The 13,529-nt window shown below is 38.1% G+C and overlaps 1 protein-coding gene across 22 annotated transcripts in view; it reads left to right on the forward strand.

Moving 5' to 3' along the window:
• Window positions 1-13,529, forward strand: part of dlg2 (discs, large homolog 2) — a 218,905-nt gene that overhangs the window by 53,464 nt on the left and 151,912 nt on the right. Inside the window, exon 1 of one of the 22 annotated variants that reach the window (XM_084103829.1) lies at window positions 4,787-5,026. The exons of the other annotated variants lie outside the window; for them this stretch is intronic. Coding sequence (XP_083959955.1) covers window positions 4,997-5,026 — 30 coding nt within the window. The 5' untranslated portion in view covers window positions 4,787-4,996. Of the gene's footprint in view, window positions 1-4,786; window positions 5,027-13,529 lie in introns of those variants that run through there. 22 annotated transcript variants of the gene reach the window in all.

The following is a 13,529-nucleotide window of genomic DNA, read 5'->3' on the forward strand; positions in this document are numbered from 1 at the left end:
GGAGTGAGAGGTGTTTGAAATGCCAGAAACTGTTACTGCACCTGTCAGCCTCACTTCCCACACCTTCCTCTGCTGACAGAGCAGGAAGTGCCCTGATAATGCAATGTGGGGAGGTGCTGCCTGTGACAGTCATCTCTGCTTTATACACAAACTTTGTTGAAGACTACAGAAAGTAAGCTCTGAAACACAGGTGCAAATTGACCAATTTCGATGTACCTCGGCTGTTCTCGATTCTTTGCGGAAATGCATATAGAGAAGATTTCGTTGGGGGCTCGTCCCATTTTATGTTGGAAAATTGCTACTTGTCTGGAGGAGGTGGCGTTCTGCTTTCCTCTGCAGCTTGTAATGGATTTATCTGATAGAAGCTGTGTTCTCCTGCATCAAGCTGGCAGTAAACATGATGCCGAGGATGCAGGGGTGGACATGCTGGCGATGGAAAGAGAGGAAGTGTGCATGTGAAGCCAAAAACCATGATTTGGTTCCTGAGCATTTATAGTAACAATTCTGCAGTGTGTGTTTGGTAAATGATTGAGTGTGTGTGTGTGTGTGTGTGTGTGTGTGTGTGTGTGGGAGTGTGAGGGGTTGCGTATGTGTGGAAGGAGATTAATGCCAGTGTGTGTAGAAGCCTGCATGTGAGAGTATGTATGGGGGTGGTTGTGTGTAGAGGAGTGAAACTGAGCTCTATCTGTCTTTCTCTCTGGCATCAGTGGGCTGTATAATAACACACTTGATCTGTCTATACCAGTGGGCATCTCAGAACTTAAGGCAAGCATTGTTCAGTAACATTACCCTATACTCTCTCCCACATCAGCACTGCTACACACAAACTTCCTGCTCCTTCTGAAGCATCATGAATCAGTAGACTTGATTTAGCAGTACAGTCTTAAAGCCAGTGTTGTGGAAGCTAGAATGATTGAACATTTTTTTTTAAAGGCAATAATATTTCACAATATTACTTTTTTTTAAACTGTATTTACATGAACTGTCGGAACAAATCAATTGATCTGGTTGATATTTTCTTTGGACTTTTCTTTACTGTAAATTGTGCACAAAGACTACTTTAGTTAACCATTCTTTCTTCTTTGAGTTGTTAACCATGGTAATTGTTGATAGTGTACCACAGTGGTTAAAGATCTGGACTTCTGTCTCTAGAGTCATCAAAAGCATTCATAAAGTCATTAATGTCTTTTTCTTAATAAATGCAGAAATATGATATTCTCATTGATGACAGGGCAAGTGTTCCATTCACTGCAATAAATAAATAAATGAATAAATAAATACTTAGGCCTATAAATAAATACAACTAAAAAGTAAGATTATGAGCTAAAGGATTTGATCTCCATTATTCACTGTTTTACAATTTATATGTGGATTGAAGAGCCAGCTGATGGCAATTAACATGCTGCATATCCTCTCTTCAAGATAATGATAGTCTGAGCCAGGAATGGAGCTAGATTTAGTTCTTTACCCTCTCACATAAAGGAAACACTCTGTCCGAACACATTGTGCACAGTAATGCTCTGCATTGTAGCCTTTCCAATGGATGTGTGTTTGTGCAGCCGGGGACCATAGGGCTTTCCGGCATGTGAATTCAGACTGGGAGAAAGAGGTAACCAGACAGTACTGACCCATCTGCTAAAAATGTTGAGCAAGCTTTTGAGTCATGCAGTCATGAATATTTCACAAGGAAATCTTATTAAATTATGTTGAGGAATGCAAAAATGCTTGCAGAGAGTTATGGACATATCTTCTCCATCCTGGACCTGCAAGTGTGCTAGAACAATTTGGTGAATTCTTTTCTTTTCTGAAGATAACGGTTATGTCCATTTTGTGACAAGAATATTAATGAGATTTTATTATAGTCAGTTCCTGATCATTTTGCATATCTTTATATTTGACTGGATTCAGTGTTGTGGATTAAGGGTTTTGGTCATGGTATCTTTATTCTGGGTTTCATCTGGCTTTAACAAGCAGTCAAACAGTAGTGTTGATGTTTGATGTCTTTGTTGAACATTGTGAAATTCTTGCCTGTTCCCCTGGAGCTTTCTTAGAAGCAGACAAGCTTGTGTGCCCTTTGTGCATGTGTTTGTTCATTGCATATATGTGTGTGGTTTCCATGTGTTCTCATTAGTGCAGGCAGAGTCACCATCACAAACTACAGCTTCATTAAACCTGCTGCAGTTCTAATTCACACACACACATATTCACGGCTGTCTGTCACTGTATCGCATTCACATAATAATCACACAAGCACAGCTTGTTGTCACGGTCACCAGCTAGTCAACACCTCCTCCTCACTACATTTCCCATCATTATTACTTACTTACTTACTTATCATCCCTCATCACGCTGTTTTCTATAGTTTTGAACACTGGCTGGTTATGTACCTGCTCAAAGATTTATTTTGGATAATTTTTAACCCCGAAAAGTTACGGACTGCAGCTTTAATAAAAGAACAACTATTAATTGTTAAGTCATATTAGTTCAGGTCTATTAAATAATATAACAGATTAAGGCTGCAACTTAATCGGATAAAAAAGGCCAATTATTATAATAAAAAATAAAAAAAGTTTTTATTGACAAAACGCACTATTCCACATCCTGCCCAATGCTGTCCTTCAAACAAACATGCCAACTGAATGCTATGAAAACATATCTATATGCATATGAATATATCTATATTTATGCTATATGCAAAAGAGCTATACAGTAAAATGACAGTTTAAATCCCTACATTAAAAATTAAGATAATAAAGAAAAATAAAAACTCAAATCTAGTGTTAACAGATAAGAGGAATGTCTGCAGGCACACACATTCATTCTGGACACGGTAACCGGTTACTGTAATTTCCTTGTCCTGTAAATGTAAGAAACGTCTTACATTTATATTCAATTACACGCTGTTATCCCTTTACAATTACTACTCTCATAAAATACTTGAATTACATGTTGACTTTTAAATCTAAATTTAACATCCAACAACAGATATTTCAGAAAAATATATATTTTTGCGCTAAATATTAATTGTCTCTCTCTCTAATGCGTCCCGTCTGTTTGATGCGCATACGCGCACCGGCGCTCGTTCAGTAAAGTCTGAAGTTTAACGCAGACTGTCAGGATGAGCCTTCATGTAAAATGTAAATACTTGTGTGAATTTGTAACACTTACAGATAAAGATATAACCGTAAAATGAAAGTTTTGCGCTGAGGAAACATATTACACATTAAACAGAAATAAGCTATTCAGTGCTGTAATTTGACGCGACTGGCAGAAGTTTTCAGTGCGCGATGGGCAGACGCGATGATTTTCATTAGCGATTATTATTGATTTTATCGATTAGTTTTTGCAGCCCTAATACAAATACGACTTTCGATTTTAATAATGTATTATGGCCCATTCATTATTATTATTATACACACAAAGAACGTTAACTATAATGATTAGCCTTCTATATTGGCTTCCACACTTTTAGGACGATAACGCCCGTTTCACACATACTCCGTTTGCAGTGCGTATGCGGTGCGTATTTTTTTCCGTACCCATGTTAACAGGTTAGAGCTTTCACACTGCACGCGGTTGCAGTCCGTTGATCCGTTCCAGTTGCGGTGCGTATACAGCAGTGTAGCGATCGTTTCCGCACCGAGTCTATTTTTGCTGTGCTGCACGCGCTGAATTAAAGTGACAGCGCATGTTTCGTGGTCAAAATGAACACAGACTGACCTGAAAATGTAGTAATTTCACTATAAATGCGTTTAATTAAATAAAATGTAGTAATCTCACCATAAATGTATTTAATTCAATTTACTTTGTATTTGTAAATGTATTTGTAATTTTAATTACAAGGCGACATAATGAACAACATTTGTCTCATTCGTGGAGGTGGAAAAACAAGTTCTTTGTGACATGCAAGATTTATTGTATTAAAATTTAAATGCAAAAGAAAAGGCATGAGAGTCGGCTGTTTTGTCAATTTTAAGTTTTAATTTAAAATGTTTGCGATTTTAATATAAGTAGCCTACATGGTTAAATATTTGACCACTTGCTTGAGCAACTTAATATAAGTAGAAGTAATGCATGGAGTAATAGGCCTGTGTTGTTTAAATTGTGTTTAAACGTGCATTAAAGTCCATTAAAGAGTGTATATGTGTACAAAGAGAATCGCAATGCTGACAAACCTTTTTTTTATATAAAAGTTGCTGCATAACTTCTGGATTTGAAATAAAAAATAGTAAGTATGTGTTTGTGGTACAGCCGCGAATCAGTTATGCACTGCAAACGCAGCATATGTGAAAGCACTATAGCGCGTGCTGCTCCTGCATCGCATACGTACCGCAACACGCACCGCATACGCACTGCAAACGGAGTATGTGTGAAACAGGCGTAACATTGTTATAAGTCTGATTACTTAGAAAATGAATAGTTAATTCTCCTTAACAGACCACATTATTTGAAACATCGTTCATGTTTGTAGCTCAACAGTGAAGAATGACTTATTTTCCAAAGTCTTAATATTAGGGTTAGATGTTTATTAAAATACAGCAGTAGTAATAGTGATAATTATTAACTATATTAACTATGTAACTACTAAACTGTGCTCTTGATTTAAGAGTCATTTAAGCTACAAAAGCTCTTGTTGTTGTACCTGTCAAGTGTCGGCCTCCTGAGTGGGAACCGTGTTACAGTACGCTTTTTACGTGTGGGCTCGGTGGCCCTTCCTCTATTGGTTGCTGCTTGGCTGTGCTCCCTGCAGTAGACTTGCTGAGTGCCGCAGAATGCTGGATGCAGCGGTGAGGAAGTGATTCAGGGCCTCCCCACATCTCTGGCATGCTCACACACACACACACACACACAAACCCGATGAGCACAGTCTCTGAGTCTGCCCAGAGAAAAGGAAGCAACTCCACAGAACATGAACACCTCTCTACTGTACGATTGAACACTCACTGAAACACACAGACACACACACACACACACACACACACACACTCAGAGAAGCATGCAGGAACAGAAAGTAAGGAGCTCAGAGGTAAGCAAAAAAAGACTTTATACATCATGTCAAGCGTGGAGAGGAGGAGGACCATAAAGCTGAAGTGATTAAGTGTTTTTTCGATGCTCTAGTTGTCAGTGTCGTAAACATTGTAAGTTGGCATTGCAAACTGTTGTCGAGAGTGGTTTTCAGTCTGTCGTAAGAAACTCTGCAGCAAAGTGACTCACCCTAAAAGCTAATGTTGTCTCTCTCTTTCCAATTCCTTTTGTTGTCATTCTGTTGTTGCAACTCTCTGTCTATCAGTCTTTTACTTTCTATTTTCCTTTCACTTCATCTATTTCCTCTTCCTGTTCCTTCTGTTTCTTTGTGATTCAAGTATTCCAGAGAGCCGACGAATAAGCACTTGATATCATCCCTCTCTTTCTGTCTTATCATCATTCTTGCTTTGTTTTTATGATCATTGTTATTTTATTAGTTACACTGCACATGTGATACTCTCCATTTGACTTATGTGTACACCAGCAAGCATGTGGCTGTATACTGAGGCTGTGTGTGTGTGTGTGTGTGTCTGTGTGTGTGTGTGTGTTTGTGTTTGTGTGTGTTTGTGTGTGTGTGTGTGTGTGTGTGTGTGTGTGTGTGTGTGTGTGTGTGTGTGTGTGTGTGTGTGTGTGTGTGTGTGTGTTTGAAGCTGATGTGCTAAGGCAGGCGTTTGTGGTTAGGTCTGATCCCCTGTTGCATGATGTGTTTGTTTTTTTTGTTTTTTTGTTTTGCTTGATCTGGTGAAGACACTTCTACTCGAGTGCTCTATGCAAACACACATTTATAATGTTGAGTATACAGAGGAAAAGAAGAGGGCTCAGCACTGAGCCCTGAGGTACGCCATTACTTAGCCAGACACCCCTACAGGCTTTTGTGGGGGCAGTGACATAATAAAAACAAGAGAAAAAGAAAGATAGAAAGTAGAAAGAGAGGTGGAATGTATAGAGATTTTGTGAGTTGAACATGTTCCCAGTCTGTGTTCACACGGTCTCTGATGATCAGCTCCAATCAGGATCTCTGACTACATCCTTCATCCGTCTGCCATCTCATCTGCTCCCCTCAGAATAACGCCATTGTTCACAGGGGCTCTCGTGTTTCGGCCTGGCTACACTGCTGTTTGGACCCAGACTGTCTGTGTGTGTGTAAGAGAGAGAGTGCTCATGTTACCCCCTTACTGTTCCTTGTTAGAGTGGTAAACATGAGCAGCTAACAGATGCAGGGTCTGTTCCTGTATATCAGTGACACACACGCATACACACAAGTGTTGTATGGTGTACATCTTTAAAATAGTTTTACCCACTACCATCTGCCATTGGATCAGAACCGTTTCTTTTCCTCTTAATATGGGCCTCCCTGTTTTTTTTGTCTGCTTTATATGAAAATAAAATGGGAGTTTTGAAACTTAAGTTTGAATTCTGGTCCCTAGATATGGCTCGGTTCTATAAGACTTATTTGCCCGCACTTCATTTCAACAAACACTGAGTTACTGTATGACATTAAATAGCAACTGACGCTAGAAACTGCAGTTTTTAGCCTCCTTGTTGGCGTTCCCGCCTCCCACGCCGGAGACCCGAGTTTGAGGCCCACACAGAGCGGGGTGAGTAGGACCTGAGGGGTTACATTGGTGCCGTGACCCAGATGAGAGTGAGGATTAGGGGGTGAGTGTAACGGAGGCCAGCTAGTAAAAGCTGTGCTGGTAAATATCACTCCCCTGATCTCAAGAGGCACACTAACGATTTACGCTAGAGGCTGCAGTCTTTAGCTTCCTTGTTGGCGTGCCCGTCTCCCACGATGGAGACCTGGGTTCGAGGCCCGCACAGAGCGGGGCGAGTAGGACCTACATATATAATAAAGGCATTATGGCCAACCAGCAATTCATTAAAAAAAAATATATATATAAAAAAATAAAAAATGAATCAGTGCACTATAAGTGATTAAGTCCACCCCTTTTTAAGACTTACTGTTATTCACCCTGCTATTCACCTGCTTTTTTAACAATTTCTAATGATTAAATTATTGATATTTCACTGTCAGGACTAATTGACATTCTGTAGATGCTGAATATGGGAAGGGCTCGTTGCCCCCAGAAAGAACAGTGCTGTAAGCACTTTAGGTTTTTTGTTGTTGTTTTTTTCAGTCCAGAAGGCCTTCAGACAGATATAAGGAGGAGTGTACCCAGATAGGAGGATGATTTGGGGCCAAGATGCTCGTTCTCTCAGTGTCAGCATTATCACTGTGTTCTCACAGCTTTGGTCATCAAACTCATGTGTTGTTTGTTAATTATTTCTTGTGAAATTGTGCTGCTATTTTAAAATCACAGGCACAGAGAGACGCTGGGAGGGATAGGCTCGTGCTGTGTGTCCTTTAGCTGCCGGTGGCATCATGAGAACTTTGTTACTCTGAATGGTTACTTGCAACCTGGATTCTGCCATGAGGCAGGACAAAATTAAACTCAACTCAACTGGAATTCTGGATCTCTCTACCTAGTTTTGGTCCACGATCTAGCCCAGCATTAAAGGAATATTCTGGGTTAAATGCAAGTTAAGCTCAGTTGACAGAATTTGTGGTGTAAAATTTAATTTTTTTCTAGTCGACTAGTAGTCGTTAATTTAAGTGATTAGTCAACTAATCGGGCTTTTATATTAATAAGCCATATATCATAATAATGAGCCTTTAATTGCCTATATATAATACAGAGCCTAATCAGCTCAGCGCTCAAGCACACACATAAAGCTTGCCACAGCACACCAGCAAAAGTAATGATTATGAATGTATCGTGAAAAAACAGGAGACTGTTTAAACATTTTAATAATTTGTTAATAATGTTTTGAAACTCCCAAAAATTGAGGTCATGTACATATATTGTGCGATAAGTCGATATATTGATTATTGCGACAGGCCTAGTAATAAGCCATATTTGAAGTCATTGAATGATGGGCAGATGTTTGGAGTTTTTTTTCTGCGACTAACCGACTAATACAATTTTGATCGCCCAAGCTTCTTCTAGTCGACTAACAGTTAGTCGACTATTTAGGGCAGCCCTAGTAAAATTGTCCGTCCTTCCTTTAAAAACACCTGAAAATATATATATATATATATATATATATATATATATATATATATATATATATATATATATATATATATATATATATATGCTTTTGTCAATATATTTTTTTTCAAATATTTTTATTTAACTTTAGTTTTAGTCATTTTAATTACTTCAGCTTAAACTTATTTTAGTTAGTTTCGTTTAATATATATATATATATATATATATATATATATGTGTGTATATATATATATATATATATATATATATATATATATATATATTAGGGGTGTGCAAAGCAGCCGGTATTTGTATCTGTATTTGTATTTGTTGAGGGGGGAAAAGTATTTGTATTTGTATTTGTATTTGTATTCGAGTAAAATTCAAAATAGGTGTAAAAATCCATTTTTTTTGCGTTACACTTCTAATTTACGTTATAGTGTAAGTATTCTTTAATTATATCCATTATAATAATTATGGATATGCAATATTGGTTGATGTTTTTCCATAAATCCAGCAATTGAACATGTAACAAGGAACGTCATTGAAAAGAAAATAACATAACAGCCATTACCAACAACTCTGTCAACAGCCTATTGTCTAAATTACAGAGCTAACAGAGCTACTAGTGTTGTCACGGTACCAAAATTTCAGTATTCGGTACCAATACCAGTGAAAATCCACGGTTCTCGGTACCAATTTCGGTACCAAAGTTTAATTTAGATTAAATTTACATATATTAAAGTGTATATCACGGTTACAAAGATGGAAACTGTAGTATTAAAAACACTTTACAATAAGATTCAATTTGTTAGATAACATTAGATAAAATGACCTAACAATAAACAATAGTTATATACTGTCGCAATTATTCTCCTTGGGGTTAATTTAAAAATACATTTTTAAAATCAAAAGTTAACATTATTTATGTTAACATTATTTAATGCACAATGAATGAAGTGAACAAACATGACCAATCAAGTGTTTGTATTAAATAACATTCACAAACATTAATTAATGTTGTAAAAATATATTGTTCACTCAATGTGTTGATGTTAGATGTGCATTAAGTAATGTTAATGAATGGTATCTTGTAGTGTTACCAAATACAGGAGATAAAACGTGTTTTATTTGACTTGGCTGTACTTTTATTTAAATCCAAAACTGCATTCATATTTAATTTTAAAAGGGCTTTTTAAACCTGCTAAGAGTTATCCAGCCAAGAATAAGCCTAGAACAGCTTTTCTGAAGGACTGATATTAATGACATGATGACAGCTTTTTATTTCATTTCTCATCTCCATAAATATATCTAAAGCTAATGCAAGGGCTAGAAATCAATTAATTATTTGCTGATACTTCCTCGTCATCATGGAGAGCGCAGTTCACACCGCGTCTGTCGTTGCTATGCAACCAACATCGGCGCGCCTGGAAAAACGAGCGCGCTTACCGCGCGCCTACATTTGAAATCTGCACGCGCAAAAAAAGCGCTATGTGAACGACCGCTTATGGCAACGTGACATTAGCCTAATCCAAAATATTTCCGTGTCATTTCCTCCTTTCTTATCAAGTGGATTTACAGCCGGAGGAAACGCAGCTTTTTGATATAAAGTTTTTCTTGTTCCCGAATACAAATATTTTTTTAAGTATTTGTTCGAAATAAGTATTCGTAAAAAACACATTATTTGTGCCTTTCCGAATACCGTATTCGGGTTCGGCTCCACCCCTAATATATATATATATATGTGTGTGTATATATATATATATATATATATATACACACACATATATATATATATATTAGGGGTGGAGCCGAACCCGAATACAACAATAATATGACATTTTACAGCTATATATATATATATATATATATATATATATATATAGCTGTAAAATGTCATATTATTGTTGTAAAAAATCATGTTATTGTTTACATCTTGTGGCTATATTCAATCTGAGTATATTACAATTTACAGATTGGCTTCAGTAATTTCCATTGTAAGTGCCTCACTGTAACCCAGAATAATTTTTTGGGTAATCAACATTGTCAGAAATGCTGTCAATTGAGCACATTTTGTATTGAACCTGGAACATATTTGCCAATAAATCGAGTTCAATAACCTTGTGAAAGTAATCTTAATGCTAAACAAACTTCCACAACCCAGCTCTGCCTCCTCAGTCAAAATGAGCTCTCTGCCGCTTCAAGATGTCTCAGGTGTGAGCCGAGGAGTTGCCCCTACACCTTCCTGTTTTATTGGAGATAATTGTTTATTGGAGACAATTGTGTGATTACTAACAGCATTGCCATGATTAATAGAGTGATTACCCAAGTGCTATGGGCTGTTGTGTGGAGAGGGGGAGATGCTACATGGGAATCTTAATTAGGTTTTCCACGTTGTGTGAGTAAACCCACGCTGCAGGCTTATATAACCCAGAGCCACATTTACAATTTGTAAACCAGGGTATTTTTAGCATTATTTTTGAAAGCAAGATCCATATCTGGACTCTAATCCGTTCTGTGTAAAATCTGTTTGCTCCATTTTCAGCTTATTGTTCATTCCCATACAGCTATCCAAAAGTAAGCACGAAGACATGCCAACTTTGAGATTTGTTCATTTGTCCACAATTTGTTATATTGTTCAACAATTACAGAGTTAATGAGGTTGTTATCATAAGTGGTAATCATAGTGGACTGTTATCATAGTGGACTGTTTGGTCCTAAAGGAAGTGAATTTCTTTGGCACTATCACTCTCAAGGGCTTTTTCTACTGCACTTAACACAGGGTAGCCTAGAAATCTAGACGCACCCTAGCGGCAGCAAAACGTATTTTGCAGCCAGGGTAGTCTAGCAACTCTCCATTGACTTTCGAGCTGCAAAAACCTAAATTGGGTCAGGCCAATCACGTAGTGTATAGAGTAGGCGGGGCGGGCTTAACATAATGACGACAGAGTTGCAACGCTTCCCTGCTACTTGAAAACAAAGAATGGCGGCTGCTGCTGGAGAACAGTCTGTCGAATCGGCTTTGGCCTCGACTCTGGAGGACTTGGAGTTAAGTTTTTCTTTGAGAAAAGAGCAAAGAACGGCACTTAAGTCATTCTTAAAAAAAGGAAGATGTGTTCGTAGTTTTGCCGGCCAGATATGGCAAAAGTTGAATCTATCAACTAGCTCCGCTGTTGGGAAAATGCTCTGGTTGGTTGAAGCGCTGTCCTATTGCGTGCAGAGGGAATTTGAAAGACAGCCGTTTATCCCGCCCCTCGGATTGAGCCGTGTCTATGGTGAGTTGCCAGACCTAACATCTTGATGTAGGTCTGGCTTGCCAGGCTAAACACAGGGTACTTGTCTTTTTAAAGTCAGAACTAAGGCAATTTTTAACCCTGAGTAGAACAGGAATACGTTTACCCAAGTTTTTGATGCAATGGGTTATTTCAAATGTGGAAAGCCCGTCAAAATCTAATAATGGCTTGATTTTCTAACCTGGAAAAATATCACAGGTGAAAATTAAATTAGATAAAGTCTAACTTGGGAAACTATAGTGTAGTCGGGGAGTCATTTATTATTGAGTCACTTGATGTCTTCTTGCTCTTCTTTTTATGTAGTTCCCAAGAGGTGTCTCAGAGCTCAAATCTAATTGTCCTTTACCACTGTAATTAAACGGCTTGTAAAAACCTATCAAACTTCTGATTAATTTCTAGTCTGCTCTGGATCCTGAGTCCACTGGCAGCTTAGCCTCAAACAGTGAGCCCTGGGAATGTCTCTCCACACCTTTGAAGTCAGAATTCTTCTCATCTTACAGACAATATATGGGCTACATTGCTTTAACTCAGAATCAGATCCGCATCAGAATCATCAATGGGCCGAAGTGCGTGCGTCACTGTTGGCATGTTTTAGTGCAGTGGTTCCCAAACTGCAAAATAAACCTCTTCATGGTGATTCAAGACCCCACTGCAAAATCATGCTGCTTATTATGCCCCGTTCTATTTCTGATGTACTCCAAGCACTCGTGCATCTTTTGACACAAAGGACAAATAGATTGGCAACGTTCTCTTTGTCACATCCAGTGTAAACGGCTTCAAAACAAGAAAATATGACAAGGCATATCTCGCCCCCTGATTCACCAGTATGAATAAAAAGTTCTGGCATGCAACCCTAGATGGCACAGGCTAATAGGTCCTTTAACTCACCTGTTCATAATCACAGACGTAATCTATAGGGTGCAGCTGATTGGTTCCTGCCGTATCAGTAACCAATGAGCTCGCTGCTCAACCTTCAATGGCTTCTGACAGTATGACGCCACTTATACACTTCACATCACAAACACAAAGAAAAGTCCATGGAAGTTGTAGTACTGTATTATTTACAAAGTTTCAAATATACAGTTTTTTTGCAAGCAACGTCATGTCCGAGTGTGTGTTTATGTTGGTAATGTATGTAGGCCCGGCAGAAAAGGTTTTAGAACCATTGTTTTAGTGTAACTTTTATGCTTCGTGCATCTTGATGCTGAATTTGGAGCAGACAAACATGTTGAGAAAATGAGATGTTATTAATGACTGTGGGTTACTATCTCAAAGGTTCCACTTAAACCATAGTATTGATTTGCAAACCCATAAAGTCCATCATAAATGCATCATGACAGATTTAAATGGATGGACCTTTATGTTTGCCCTTAATGTTATTGGCAGGTTGGATCCCTTCTTCCTGTTTTTTGCTGCAGGCCAAAGCAAATGACATATGGAGGAAGAGGTGCATCCATTTCAGCCTGCACCACTGAGTGCTGATGCTTTACTGTTTTACCGTAATGTAGCACATTCTGAGGCCTGACTGGATCTTCTTGTGCTGAAGGCATGCTGAAATATTAATGTCAGCTGGAGGGGGTTTAAATGCAGGTACTGTTGGTTCAATTCTGATGCTAGTGCAGAAATGAAAACAGGCCTGCTAGACATATTACAGTGCTACAGACTTGAGATGCTAACATTAGGAGGCCGTGAAAACAGACTGTTGATCTTTCTGTGATCGTAAGTGCAGTGATGAGCAGTTGGAGGATATTTCTTTATCTTCCATTTTCATTTTGAACCAGTCCATTAGTGATACTCAAAGCTAGATGTATAAATGTCGTGTTGACTGAATCAACCTGGTGTGTTTTGTATGTACAAGCGCCACTAGTTGATACGCACTGTAAAACTAATGTGAATCAAAGCTTCAGGAGCACTTTCTGTTGTTCATAAAATTGGTTCACAAAGTCTTATCATAGACTTATCATTCAAAAGTTTGGGGTCAGTAAGATTTTTATTTTGAAGAAATCTATTTAATAATCGGCTAGGAATAATATTTCACAATATCACGGTATTTACTGTATTTTTTTATCAAATAAATGCAGCCATGGTGAGCACTGAGCATAAGAGACTGCTTTCAAAAAAATCTTACCGACTCCAAACTTTGTGATGCCTCATCCCC

The sequence above is a fragment of the Abramis brama genome (assembly GCF_963993115.1).
Source record: "Abramis brama genome assembly, chromosome: 25".
In the NCBI taxonomy this organism is placed as follows: Eukaryota; Metazoa; Chordata; class Actinopteri; order Cypriniformes; family Leuciscidae; genus Abramis; species Abramis brama.